At 41.5% G+C, this 14322-nt stretch overlaps 1 protein-coding gene across 1 annotated transcript in view; it reads left to right on the top strand.

The window, feature by feature from the left end:
* Nucleotides 1–14322, top strand: part of BMP6 (bone morphogenetic protein 6) — an 88935-nt gene that overhangs the window by 54891 nt on the left and 19722 nt on the right. The window contains exon 2 of the mRNA XM_053396936.1: nucleotides 11091–11283. Coding sequence (XP_053252911.1) covers nucleotides 11091–11283 — 193 coding nt within the window. The remainder of the gene's footprint in view (nucleotides 1–11090; nucleotides 11284–14322) is intronic.

Raw genomic sequence — 14322 nt, 5'->3', positions numbered from 1 at the left:
ATTGGATGTGAACCATCCTTGTCAGTACTGATAAGCTTCAGTTTGCAAATGCATGCGAGAGTTTATTTGTTTTACTTGCAAAGAATATTCTTAATGCTGTGGTTGAATCAGTTTGGTCTAGGGCAGATGAAATATCTGACTGCTTTGGAAACTTGTTTTGAAGGTGGAGTTTGGAAATAAACTTGCAACTGTTCTTAAGAAGAGCATTCTAAGAGTTATCAGTAAGTTTGTAAGGCCAGGTTTTTTTAAAAAAAGTCTCACAGTGTACGAATATTTCAGCGAGCTGTTGATTTCCTTGTTGAGTCATGTTAATAAGCATGGCTAACCACCGATGAAAGAGTGATGAAGACTAAATGAAAGGAGTCTGGTAATATTGTGGGGAAAGCATTTGAAAACATACACGCCGTCGGCATTCCACAATCTGAGCTAATTGTAAAAACATTTGCTGAAAGCTCCGAGTTACCATCTTTTCCCTATAAAACAATAAGCCTGCAACATTTCAAAACACAATATGGAGGGAACAGGGAAGTTACCATCCACAGAGATTCCTACGGTAAGAAGCATAAATAGCTTTAGTTTACTGTCCTGGGCCAAGAGGACTCTTGGGGAGAGATAGTACATCTCTAGTGGTATCTAGCTTTTATGTTGCATAGGTAGAGTCTATGCTTGGCTCTTTAAAATGACCTAGGAATTGCCTTGGAGCTGATAGCCCACGGTTCCAAACAAGTGGTCGCAAAAATCTGATCCCAAACTCAGTGTCTTTGCTCACAGCTCACTACCTCAAATGTCAAATACAGTTTCTAAAATACAGTTTTGTTTAAGATCTTGAAACGGCATGCATTTACATCTCCCATGCTTGAGAGAGGCTGTCCAGTATCATGCTGCTGTGTTATGTGGTGCAAGATGCAGTCTTCAACTTCTTCAGACCTGGGACCCAGCTTTAGCCCAAACATGCATTTTTGGACCTGTTTTTTCATCCCACCGTATATATCTGCATGGTGGTTGTGCTGCTGTTGCGACCCACCTTAGACCAGACCTTGACATGGTAGAGAGTTCCACAATGGACCAGTTGAAGACCTATGATCGAATGAAAGGCTTACAAAGTCAAACACAGCAATAGCACTGAGATTAGTCCTAGTTTCTAGGATGCTTGTTTTGGTAAAACAGCATTTCTAGCGCTGACACTGACCAAAGAGTCATCGATGTTGTAAGTCAATCTTGTCTTTGCTGAGCGAAGGTTGTGCCTAATAAGCCATTATCTAGTGTGTGAACACAGAGCTCTGTACAAGTCGGGGCTCCCTCATTTATATTAGTGCCAAGGAATGCTTCACTTGGTGCTCGTTGCAAGTTCACAGCATTCCTAGACATGAAAATGGGGTTGGGAGAGAAGCCCCTGCTTACATGAAGCTTTGAGCTACTCCTTTTTTATTTTTATAATAATTTATTATTAGTTTTCAATTACAGTCCACTAATAGCCTCATTATAACAATGCCAATTTATAAATACAGTTATTAATACCAGTCATTCAAATACTGAATTATATAATTTAGTTAAGTGGCCCCCTGATTTTCTTTATTTCTGCATTCCAGAATCTTACTAGTTTCAATTACATTCCGATCATAATAATAATCCTTTTAACAACAACTACAATATTAATAACTTCTATTTGTGTTGACACATTAAATGATTCATAAAACTTCAAGTGAGGAACTCAAACTATATCCTTGTTCTTCCTGTGTATGGCAATTATTCTGCCCATGGAGTTTCTTCCTGTTCTTGTAAGAGGTCTTTATTTTCCCCGATTGTTGCTATTATCCACCATGCCTTGGGTGGTGCTGATATCCCATTGTTTCCATAAATTTATCCATTGCTCCGTCCTGTGCTTCGTTGTTTTGCACTGATAACTTTAACAACAGCTGCAAAAGTCGCTCTCTCCCAGTAAATAAACTGTTGTCACCATTTCCCCTCTCAGCCTGGGAAGAAGAGTGGTCTGTCGAACTGCAGATGACTCAGTAAAGAACCTCATTAGTTCCTTGACAGCTCCCAAACTTCTTTAATCCTTCCTTCCAGCTGAAGATATATGGCCAATTATCCTTCCAATTAAATTCCAAGTCCTCTTAGCACTATTCAGTTCACTTCATAGATAATAAAGGATGGGGAAGACTCAGCTCCAAGTTTCCATTGTAAACCTTTTGCAAAATAGAGCTTCCCTCCCTTTTCCCCTTTTTTTTTTACACACACAGTTCCATTTGATGTTATATTCCATATTTATAATCCAATTTCTTCCATCCTCACTTGTACGAATATAATTTGAACTAACATTCAGAGGAGGGTTGCCGAATCATAAATGTAGAGAGTAGAACTTTAAATAAAGAAACCGTAGGCTCCCCCCCCGTCTTTTGCACCAAATGAAGTCTTATCTCAAATTCAAACCTTAAAGTCCTTGCAGTTGGTTTGTTCCATGGTTTGTGATTTCATCTCTTCTAGCACGTGCCTGTACTTTAGTCCAATTAAGCTCTAATTAATGGGAGAACCTCTGCTTCTTAATGGCGGCGTTGGAAGGTTTTTGGCAGGCAAAGTGCGTTTGCACTCAGCACCTCCCTGCACCCTGTCCCCGTATTCCATGCTGGAGTGAGAGTCAGGTACAGAGACAAACTGTGGATGAAGCCTGTTCCCCCACCCCCCCACCCCATCCCTGGGGGGAATTTGCAAGGATGATTTACACTCAATCATCCTTGTTTTATCTTCGTCAACGATCTTCCACTGTCGTGGGGACTGCTTCCATTAAGGCAGAGCAGAACTGGAAGCCTCAAGCTTTGAGCTGCTCCTGATGACCTGATTATCAAGCATTTGCTTGTAAAGTGCTTTACACAGAGATTGGATTGCCCCTGGTATTCAATGAGTTTGTCTGCAGGGAGTTTATCTTACAATGTGCATTCATGCTGATTTGCCTTCGCAGTCTTTATATGTCTTCTTGCTAATCCTTTTGTTTGTTCCACACTTTTCTGTTTGTTTCCCCATCATTTTCCTGACTCTGAATTTGTTGTGCTCGGGTGACAGAGCGCTTTAATGGTGGGATTTTGAATTTCTAGTTTGCTTGGGTATCCCTCCCGCAAACTGCTGACAGTCTGGAGGCGACTTTTGTCCAGAGCTGGATTTCAGGCTGAAATCTCCTTTATTTCTTTCATATCTGTTCTCTACAACTCTCATATATAGGGAAAGGTCTCCACGCAGGGATTCTTTAAAAATGTCAGCTATTTTGTTCAGCACCATTTCCCACAACCCAGAAGGTGAAACCCAAGTTCAGAAGCTGACTTGTTCTCCTCTTTGGTAGACTCAGTATCACAAATGAGTTCATTGTGCTATTATCTCTTAACAATGTATAGTTCATAACTGATAGCATATTTTGGAGGGTTGTGAAATCATGCAATGACATACAGGTATGAGAAAAGACCTCCCTCTATTCATGGCATGCAGATTGTTATCAGGGTGGCAATTCGCCCTGGTGACAGGTGGTATCTCATTAGAATTCCACGTATAATGGAATATTTATAGCATTCTGATTCCTTAAGCATTCTCTTGCTGGAGGCCTTCCTTGTTTTTTTAAATACTTCAAAATGCATGGAAGCACTAAGGAGCATGGATATCAGTGCTCTGTTATGTACATCCCATCACAATCTTTTCAGAAGAGCCTGCCACTTAATTGTACCGAATGTTTAAGGTATCAAGAACATTTTTTGGCTCACAGCTTTTGATCACTGGAACGCTGTACCTCCAGAGGTTTGGCAAAGCCTGAACCATAACAGATTACTTTTAACTGAGCAGTCATGTAGTAGTTGGGGATAGTTAATTTGCTTGTAAGTAGCTGTTTTCCTGCCAGTTGAACAACTTATTTTCCACTTTGTAGTATCTTCCCCCCCTTTTCTTTTTTAAATGCTAAATACCCTTGGAACTTGAGAAACAGAGCGAGTTTATGTAATATAACCTAATGAACTATTTTAGGATAGAAAGGCTAGACCAAAGAAGTAGAATAGAAATGGAAGAATGCTGACATGTTGAAAATCAAATGATTTTACCCAGCGGTGGCGACTGGAAAGCACATTTTCTTCTCCAAATTCCTTTTTAAAAGCAACTATATCCATGCATATAGTTGTTGTTGTTTTTTTTAAAAAAATCAAATCTTGAAGTTCATTCTTTTTGATTATATTAAAGTAGCATAAAATAGCCAAAAAATCTGTGGTCTAGACTAGTTTGTTCTGCTAATTTTTCCTTGGGTATTTAAAAACCACAAGGATTTGGAATGGCTCAGAAATGGCTGTTTGTTTATACACCTACTCATTGGAGGCTTCAAATTTTTGTTCTCCATTTCAAATCTTGTTAATATAAATGTGAGTATGAAATTACAGAATAAGTGTTTTGTGCCTGAATAGGAAACATTTGTAATGTGATATGCCTTGTATTTTTTACAGTCCTGAGGGGCTTTTCATATTAACATGCTCTGGGAGAGTGCAATTACGATACAGCGAACTTTTTCCAAGAGTAGATTATCACTGTCCTCCAGCAGCAAAAGCATATTTCAAATGTTTCCAGAGCATTTCAGGACTGAGATGCTTCTAACAGTGACTGGTGTTGACATAAATTCCATTTTGTAATAAGTTCGTTTCCTGCAGTGTTAGCTATGAAATGTTTGCTGATACATGTGTTGAATCCTGACTGTGGGCACTCAGTGCCTTTTTTTTATAGAGACCTTTTCATAATGTATTAAAGCCATGGATCTGCTCTACATCAATAAGGTTTTACAAATATATTGCATTTCACTTAGCAAAATCAAACCAACCAACATGCTCTTAACTTTCCTGGGAAACTTCTGACTGACCATTGTTAGAAACTGGACTTGGTGAACCCCTTTGTTGTTGTTTAGTCATTTAGTCGTGTCCGACTCTTCATGACCCCCTGGACCTGAGCACGCCAGGCACTCCTGTCTTCCACTGCCTCCCGCAGTTTGGTCAAACTCATGCTGTGACAGCTTCGAGAACACTGTCCAACCATATCGTCCTCTGTCGTCCCTTCTCCTTGTGCCCTCCATCTTTCCCAACATCAGGGTCTTTTCCAGGGAGTCTTCTCTTCTCATGAGGTGGCCAAAGAATTGGAGCCTCAGCTTCAGGATCTGTCCTTCCAGTGAGCACTCAGGGCTGATTTCCTTAAGAATGGATAGGTTTGATCTTGCAGTCCATGGGACTCTCAAGAGTCTCCTCCAGCACCATAATTCAAAAGCATCAATTCTTTGGCGATCAGCCTTCTTTATGGTCCAGCTCTCACTTCCATACATCACTACTGGGAAAACCATAGCTTTAACTATACGGGCCTTTGTTGGCAAGGTGATGTCTCTGCTTTTTAAGATGCTGTCTAGGTGAATCCCTAGGTCTGGTTTAGTAGAGCTTTGCTTATGAATGATTTGTTCTTACCGCAAGGTTCCAAGTGTCCTTTACTGTATTGCTATGGTATTTGTTCAGAGCTACGTGAATATGGTTTCTGGGCAGTCCTGCCTGCAAGTAGCTTAGCTCAGGAGTGGCCAATCCCTTTTTGCTGCCCAAGACAAAAGGTGCTGCTCTGCACCATCCGCCGCCCTCCACTCTCCCCCCATTGCAAGCCCCACTGAACCCCCGCTTACTGGGGTTTTGCTGCTGCAGGTTCCAGGTTCCGGTGAGATGTCGTGGGATCTTGCGGGACTCTCGTGCGATGTCATGGGGCTCTTGTATGTTCTTGTTGGAATCCAGAAGCTCTGCTTCATGGATGGGCCAGGACTGGCTTAGCTGCACCAGTAAGCTAACCTGACATTCTCCAGTTAATTTTGCATACTGATATTATTCAAATCCATACCCTATGCAAAAGCTTTTGAGTTTAGTCTTCTGAGTTCTGAATAGAAATATGGGGGTGGGGGTAGAATTCAGTGTCTGTAAGACCTGGCATGACTTGGCAAGAGATCCGCTCCACTTAACAGTGAGGAGGGGTTGCGGTGGACCATGTGGCCACCAACTCTCCTCCGGGGGTGGGGGACAGATTCCATCGTCACCCAGAGGCTCCCAGCCATGCCATCACCCAGCCAGCCAATTCACTGGCTGGGGAGGTGTGGCCAGGCCCCATTTAAACAGAGGTGCAAGCCTAAGCCAATACTGCTTACATTCTGTAACCAATAAAGTTGTGGCCAAAATTTGCCCAATAACATTAACCTAATATCCGTGTCCTTATATCTCATTCACTGACGAGGGTGTGGTTTCGGGGTCTCAGTGCACAACTGATTTTGCCTCTGTCTCATATTTTGTTAAGCTGGTCTATCCATCTGTACTACTGTGTCAGAATTAAGCCAACTCTTTTGACTCTTCAGATCTTGTTTATTCATATTTCAGTTGCTGTCCCCTCCCACTGGAACAATCTTTTTCACTAGCTTTCCCCCCAGGATTGTTGGTTAATTCCCAGTGTATTGTTTCCCTGACTTTTGCACCCTCCTGTTTAAAATTACAGCAAGTTTTCATGCAGAAATGGAAGCTACATATTTTAAGAGTAAGACTATCTGCAACTGAACTGCAGCATCCAATCTCTTTATCAGATGGACAGAGGCATTCCAAGTATGTTCTAAACCATCAGGGGATATTAATTTTAAAACCGTATGTGTAGAGCTAGAATTTAGAAACTGGGTTTTAAAAAAACCAAACCCTCTGTGCAGATGGTCAGAGCTTGCCCTGCAACGTTCAGGTTCATAACCATTTATCTCAGATTTGCTGATCTGGAATTACCATTACCTCCTGCTTTTCTACTCATCATCAGGAACGGGGAGTAGAATCTCCCAGTGATGTTACTGTGCATTGTAAACTACATGGCAGAATCATTGAATTTGTATCTGTTGTCATCAACTGAATTGATAATTCATTTTCACCTGCAACATTAAATGAATTCTAAACACCATTTCCAGAAGGAAAGTGGCAGGTAGAGAAATAACATTTATATATTGCACCGTTTTTGTTGTTGTTACCAAAGATACATTGGTGTGTACTAACTAATTAGGGTTGCCATTCCCCTCTCCCCCGCCTTGCAAGACAACTGGCCGGCGGAAATTTGACATGTGTGGCTTTGACCAGCATTGGATTTCCATACTGTTAAAAGCTGTGGTTGTATTCAGCTTATTGTACGGCTGTAAGAGACATAGGAGCCCTGTCACAGAAGGCAACAATAAAATGGATTCCAGCACTTCTAGCTCAGGCCAACATGGGTATTCTAGTCTTGATTGTTATTAATTCAAGTAGTGGCATAACCCTGTCTTAAGACGCGGGGCAAGAACTTGTTCCCAGTAGACCCTGATAGGTACAGGGAGCATGTGAATCTGTGGTCTTAGCTGGTTATATCTGTAATGGACGTCTGCTTAGCTAGAAACACCTATTAGTGTATATCAGCTATTACAACAGGTAGATGTTAAAGTTATTAGCCACTGATCAAAGTGCTGCTAGATAATGAGTAGCCAATATGGCGCCCTCCAGATGTTGAACTACAGTTCCCAGTCAGGGGTGATGGGAGTTGTAGCCCAACAACAACTGGAAGGTGTTCACTATGGAAAGGTGGCATACCAAAGAAAAGAGAGATCTATATATAGCAGCAGCAGTTGGAGGCAAGTGTCAGGTATTCTTTGAAATCATGGAAATTTGAGAAATAATTTGTCATATTTATTAATAGAAGCAGCCACTGAACACCGTCATGTTCTTCTGCATTAGGAAAACGCTGGCCAAGCATGTCTGAGAAAAGCGTAGCCCCACACTGCTTGATTGCCTCATCCCTCCCTACATGCCATTGGTTTGTAAAATTAGGAGGTGTACACAGATACATTTGGTTATAGCTTAGTACTGGTTTCCATAAGCTAGCACTCAGACCAGCCTGAACCAAGTCACATTGCAGGTTGGTGGGGAAAGACTGGAAGGTACAATGAGAAAGGACCCTCCCCTTAACATGGCTGCTTTTCATTTTTGCACACACGGTCTGTTCTTTCAATAATAAGGTCACTTATTGCAGTGTAACATGAGAACAGTGCAAGCTGGTTATGTCCTGGAAATGAACAGAAAGGGGTTTTGCCTGTCCAAGTCTGCCAAGGTTTCTAAGAAGCCGGATCTTTTAATAAGAAGAAAATTTGCAAAACAAAGTATTTAGACAGAAAGAAGTGCATAGGGAACTGCACCACTGTACACATGTTTATTGGTATGGGGTTGCAGCCAGTGTCAGCTTTTTGAAACGTGTTTTGTTGTAGAGAATAGTTTGAAAATGGAAGAGAACATGAAATTTATAAGTGCATTATGGTGGGTGACATAAAGCAAAACCCAGAATAATATTGAGTTTACCTCCTTGGTTTAAGCTATCTTATCAGGGAAGTTTTTAATATGTGACATTTTAGTGTATTTTTCATCTTTGTTGGAAGCCGCCCAGAGTGGCTGGGGAAACCCAGCCAGATGGGTGGGGTACAAATAATAAATTATTATTATTATTATTATTATTATTATTATTATTATTACTTGTGCTGTGTTGTAGCCAAGCACAGTAAGACGCATTGCCTTAGATTTTGGCTTTCCCTGGTAAATAATTGCCTGATATGATAAGCAATGAAGTATGATTGGCAGGATTAGTCTTAAGTATTTGAGTGACTGCAGTGGAGTACTTCCAACTAGGGATGGACAAATCCATCCCAGCCTATTCTCTCCAATTTCTGAATGTGGACACCTTAAAGTACAGTACATCCCACCCTGTTCATGTGTGGCTTTTCTAGGATAATTCTGGGGAAATCCTGAAGAGCCTGTGCATAAGAAGTGTCACAAAAACAACGGCAAAAATGAGGAGTACTTATGAGATTATGAGATGTACTCGGAGCTTGGTCTCTTTCTTTTTCTTCCTGTAATATTGTGAAGCTGCTTGGAGGTGCTGGAAGAGGCTGCACATGGTTTGCTGTGAAAATTTAGGTCTAAAGAGCCATTGAATATACAGAAATATAGCTTATTTGGTCCTGAGAGCTGGTTTGATGGGACAGGTGGTGGGTGGGTACACTGTAGAAACCAACCTGGATCAAAAATAGGAATTTGGATATAATATAGAGCCTGGCTGATTGGGAGAAATTATGGAACAATACAATTAAATTTTCAGCATGCTATACAATTAGAGAAAATATACTAAAGATGGTTTTCAGGTGGTACCCAACACCCAGCAAATTGGGAAAGATAAACAAAAGAAGATTCAACCGATGCTGGAAATGTATAAATGCAGAAGGCATGTTAATCCACATGTGGTGGTAGTGCAAAAGGGCAAAAGAATTTTGGAGGATGATCCATGAAGAACTTAAGAAGATGCTCCAATGATAATCTCCCCCCAAACCATAAGCATTCCTGCTAGCCATAATAGGACAGAAAATCCCAAACGAAACCTATTCTTCTATGCAACAGCAGTGGCAAGAATAACATATGTAAGAATGTGGAAAGAAAGGGCGATCCTGGCAAAAGATCAGTGGCTGTTCAAACTAATAGAATTTATAGAATTAGCCAATATGATGGCCATAATAATAAGTGAGTGGGTATTACTAGAAAGATATTTTAAAAAGAGTGGAGTAGCGTTAAATAAATAAGCAGGGATAGATTTATGAATACCAGTTAAAAAAGGGTAAAAGGATATGTACGGAGGGGGGAGGGAGGGAATACAAACCAAGGAGATGGCAGCAAAATTAGATGAAAATCTAGGGTGTCAAGGAAAGATAGGCTGGGAAGTCTTCACATGATAGATGTTTTATGGTTGTAATAGATAATTACTATTCTATTAGATGTTTTATTAAATGTTTAAAAGAGGTGATAAAGAAAAACTAGAATAGCACAGAAAAGAAATGAATGGATGTAATGGAAAAATGCAACAACAACAACAATATCAATAATAATAAAACAAAACAAAATTAGCTATCATTCCTCTACCTTCCAGCATACAGTTCTTGCAACTGCTAGCAGAAAAGCAGTGTTCAAACTGTTTGATTTTAGGAGTAGAGTGTGTAGTTTTGGTACAGCTCTAAGAGTTGCAGGGAGGGAGTAGCACCAACAATACGTAAAACTTCGAGAGCAAGAGCTACTCATGCTATACTTTTCAAGCACACCTATTAATTTTGCCACATAAGTAATGCATCCCCATTATCAAAGACCTATTGATACTTAACTCAATGGCAAAGCTTTCACTGGGTTATACTGGGTTATACTGGATTTGGGTTATAAGCTTGTTTGATATGCCAGTGCAATAGCAAATTCTATACAAATGTCTGAGTATATGGCCCTGGTCTTGTATTCTGATGTGCCTAATGTAGTTCCATCTCTGAAAAATAAGAGGAATTTCAGATGGCATGGCATTCCCATGCACACTGCATCCACGTTATTTGGGAAAAGTCAAGAAATAAATGTAACAAATACTTTTTCTTATCTCTGGTGACATGAAACGACTAAATGTGGCTATGTCAAGTATGAATGGGTGCAGGGCCGTCTTAAGCATATCCAGCGCCGTGGTGCAAAGCTCCCTCCGGCGCCACCCCACCCCCCGTTTCCCAGAGTTTCTTATGGAGGACAGCACTGCTGGCGGGGCTGGAGGAGGCGGGCAGCGGCTGGAGGGCGGCTCCTCCGGCGGGCAAGAGGCAGAGGCTGGCCGCAGCACCTCCCGGCTCAGCTGGCTGCTTCATGCCGCGGTGGCCATGGCAGATGGAGGCTCTGGGCGTGGCGCTGCTTTGGCACGGCATGGCGGAGGCGGACGAGGGTGTCAAGCTGATGCCAGGAGGTGCCGCATTCAGCCTCTGCCTCTTCCCTGGCGCCCTCCAGAACTTGGCGCCCTGGCACCAAGATGCCCCTGAATGGGTGAATGAAAGATCTCACTTGCTTCAATTCCATTCAGGCTGTCTTGTGAAATTTCAGTTGCTTTTTAATTTGAAATACTTGAAGCCTGAACATTTTCTGGGGCACTTTTTGAAACAAAATAGAGTGAGAAGTGGGGAATGTGGAGAAATCACAGTTAAATTGAATTGTCTTGTTTGTTTTAAACAGTTGAATATGACAAGGAGTTCACACCTTACCAGCGACACCACAAGGAATTCAAGTTTAATTTGTCTCGGATTCCAGAAGGAGAGGCTGTTACCGCTGCCGAGTTCCGAATCTACAAGGATTGTGTTTTCGGAGGCTTTAAAAACCAAACCTTTCTGATTAGCATCTATCAAGTATTGAAAGAACATCAGAACAGGTTTGTGCCTTTCAGTGCTAAAACTGTAAAACTTGGAGGGAGGGAAACTGTGACTTAATTTCCACCCCTTTTGTTGGCAGGAATCATTTACTGGATACACTTAAGTTGGCTGGGAAAATAAGTCCCATTTAACTTATTTGGACTGGCTTCAGAGTAGACGTATATAGGATTGTACTGTTTAATATGGTTCTCTTTTTTTGTAACATCTTTATTGAAAGTTCAAAAAGCACATAACTATATGTGCACCAAACATGGCGAGACGCAAACAAAAAAGAGAAAGAGTGAAACAAAACCCATGTAGAAGGAAAAACAAAGAGGGGAGGGGGGAATCCAAAATTGTATATTTTACAAGGTTGTTGTTCTTCTTCACCAGATCTTAACCTATTACAGTATTTGTAACAATGGATTCCAAATACCATTTAATTTATCCATGGCAAGTCTGCGTTTATATGCAAGTTGTTCATATGTTGCGAGTTGGTATAAGTCTTTAATCCAATCGTAGAAGGGAGATGCATTTTTATTTTTCCAATTCATCAGTATCAGTCTTTTTGCTGTAGTAAGGGCACAGAGAGTCCAGTCATATTGTCCTTTTGTAAGCTTCCATGTGCTGGGTATATAATTCAAGAGGATATTTTGCTCTATAAATGTAAGGTGGTTCCATACAGTTCTGTTGATGGTTTCAGTTATCTTCTGCCATAAATCTTTCAATATAGGACAGAGAAGCATTATCCCTATTGCATCTCCAACATCTCCGTACCTTAGATAGCCCCTTTTTTAAACAAATGTAATGGGGTCCAGTATATTCTAAATATTATTTTTTGTTGCATGAGAGATTGTACTGTTTAATATGTTCCATCCCAATAGGTTGGACCTGGCTAAATAAAGGTAATTAAAAGCACCACCCTAAAATTCCAAACTCCTCCTGGCTAAAAATCCAAAGCCCATCATTCACTCAGAGTCAGCCCAGATAAGGAGGTTTTAGGGGGCTTCTGAAATAGGCTCCAGCTGGGATTTTAGTGAGTCTCTGGAGGGAAGCTGTTCCATAGCTGATATCTATGATTTGTATTTCAATAGCAATGATTGGATATGAACAACATTAACACAACTGCATGAAGAAAGTTGCTCAGGGAGCTGCACTGTGGTGCCTAAAATAAAGACTGAGCAAGCCAGGTATTTGGAAAGCAAAGTTTTATGTACTTCTTGGCGGTTCGAATCCCCGCGGCGGGGTGCGCTCCCGTTGTTCGGTCCCAGCGCCTGCCAACCTAGCAGTTCGAAAGCACCCCCAGGTGCAAGTAGATAAATAGGGACCGCTTACTAGCGGGAAGGTAAACAGTGTTTCCGTATGCAGCTCTGGCTCGCCAGAGCAGCTTTGTCACGCTGGCCATGTGACCCGGAAGTGTCTCCGGACAGCGCTGGCCCCCGGCCTCTTGAGTGAGATGGGCGCACAACCCTAGAGTCTGTCAAGACTGGCCCGTACGGGCAGGGGTACCAACTAAATTAGAACTGCCATTATAAGAATCTATGTAGCATTCTTGGACAATTACATTGCTTTAGATTATACCATGAATATGCTTATGTATGGTGGTACTGATAAAGTGAACAAATGAGATTTTGTAAGTTAAAGGGCTGAACAGGGCTGAATATGAAGGAGGACTTGCAGATGAGGAGTTTGAAGATGTGTCAAGCTGTGTGTGTCGAGTTGTGAGGAAGCTAGTCTGCTTGCATATGGAGGAAGGAGTGCCGAGTTCATGTATATTGTGGTGTGTGTGTGTGTTTGTGTAATATCTAATTATAGGCATAGAAAGGGTATGATGGAGGGGGGAAATACCCTTGTGTTTTTATGGGTTCCCTATATACAAAAAACCCCTCCAATTCATGAAAAACTTTCAGTCGCGCTTTGCAACAGAATTGCATTCTAACTGGTGTGCGTCTGATCTCTTCTGATTACTGGATAATTTGACACTTTCTTCCATGGACCCTTCCATTTTGGTTAGCTAAGAAGGCATGAAAGCCCATCTGCTTGTGCCAAACGGAGTCATCTGTGTGTAGATATTCCAAGCATCATTGCAACACTATTTAATATACAGGCAATTCCCAGTTTAGGAGCATCTGAATGGCACACAGCCGCACACACATGCACAGCACTGAACCTGTGGGAAATAGCCCCAGAATGTCACAAAAAGGGGCTGGTCTGGGCTTATGTGTGCTCTGTGGACGCTTGTGGAGGTTGGAACCCCTGTGCAAAACAAAGATTGCCCTGTATATACAGTGGTACCTCACAAGACGAATGCCTCGCAAGACAAAAAACTCGCAAGACGAAAGGGTTTTTGGTTTTTTGAGCTGCTTCGCAAGACGATTTTCCCTATGGGCTTGCTTCGCAAGACGGAAATGTCTTGCAAGTTTGTTTCCTTTTTCTTAACACCGTTAATACAGTTGCGACTTGACTTCGAGGAGCAGCTCATAGAACGCGGTGTGGTAGCCTTTTTTGAGGTTTTTGAAGACTTTGGTGATTTTTGAAGCTTTTCCAAAACTTTTCCGAAACCGTGCTTCGCAAGACAAAAAAAATCGCAAGACGAAAAAACCCGCGGAACGAATTAATTTCGTCTTGCGAGGCACCACTGTATGTATATGGTATTAAACACCTGCTGGGCCAACTCTGAGATTATTTCATGAAAATTCCACAAACTGCAAGCTCTGTGAAACTGTCAGGCTTTAAAATAGGCATTGTGACCAAATGCATAAACTCAGGTTGGTTTGATCTCAAATGTGTGCTCTGCATTGGTCTCAGCGTGGCTGCATTTTAGATCTCATACAAACACTCCAGCAATCACCAGGGAAGAAGCCTTGGCTCTTCTGAAGCCAGTGGGAGACTTGCCATTCACTTCAGTGGTGCCAGAATCACACCCTAGGGACTTGTTCTTGGGCCATGCAGTAGTAGCATCCATATCCAAGAAAGGCCAAAGTATGAATCCATACACAATCTCATAAGCGTGGTTAAAAAAAAAATTAAAAAAAATTCACTGTAGCTTCTTTGAATAA

Source organism: Podarcis raffonei, chromosome 7 (genome assembly GCF_027172205.1).
Source record: "Podarcis raffonei isolate rPodRaf1 chromosome 7, rPodRaf1.pri, whole genome shotgun sequence".
NCBI classification, from domain to species: domain Eukaryota; kingdom Metazoa; phylum Chordata; class Lepidosauria; order Squamata; family Lacertidae; genus Podarcis; species Podarcis raffonei.
Note: the sequence above shows the minus strand (reverse complement) of the source record. Positions and strands in the feature narration are given on the sequence as shown.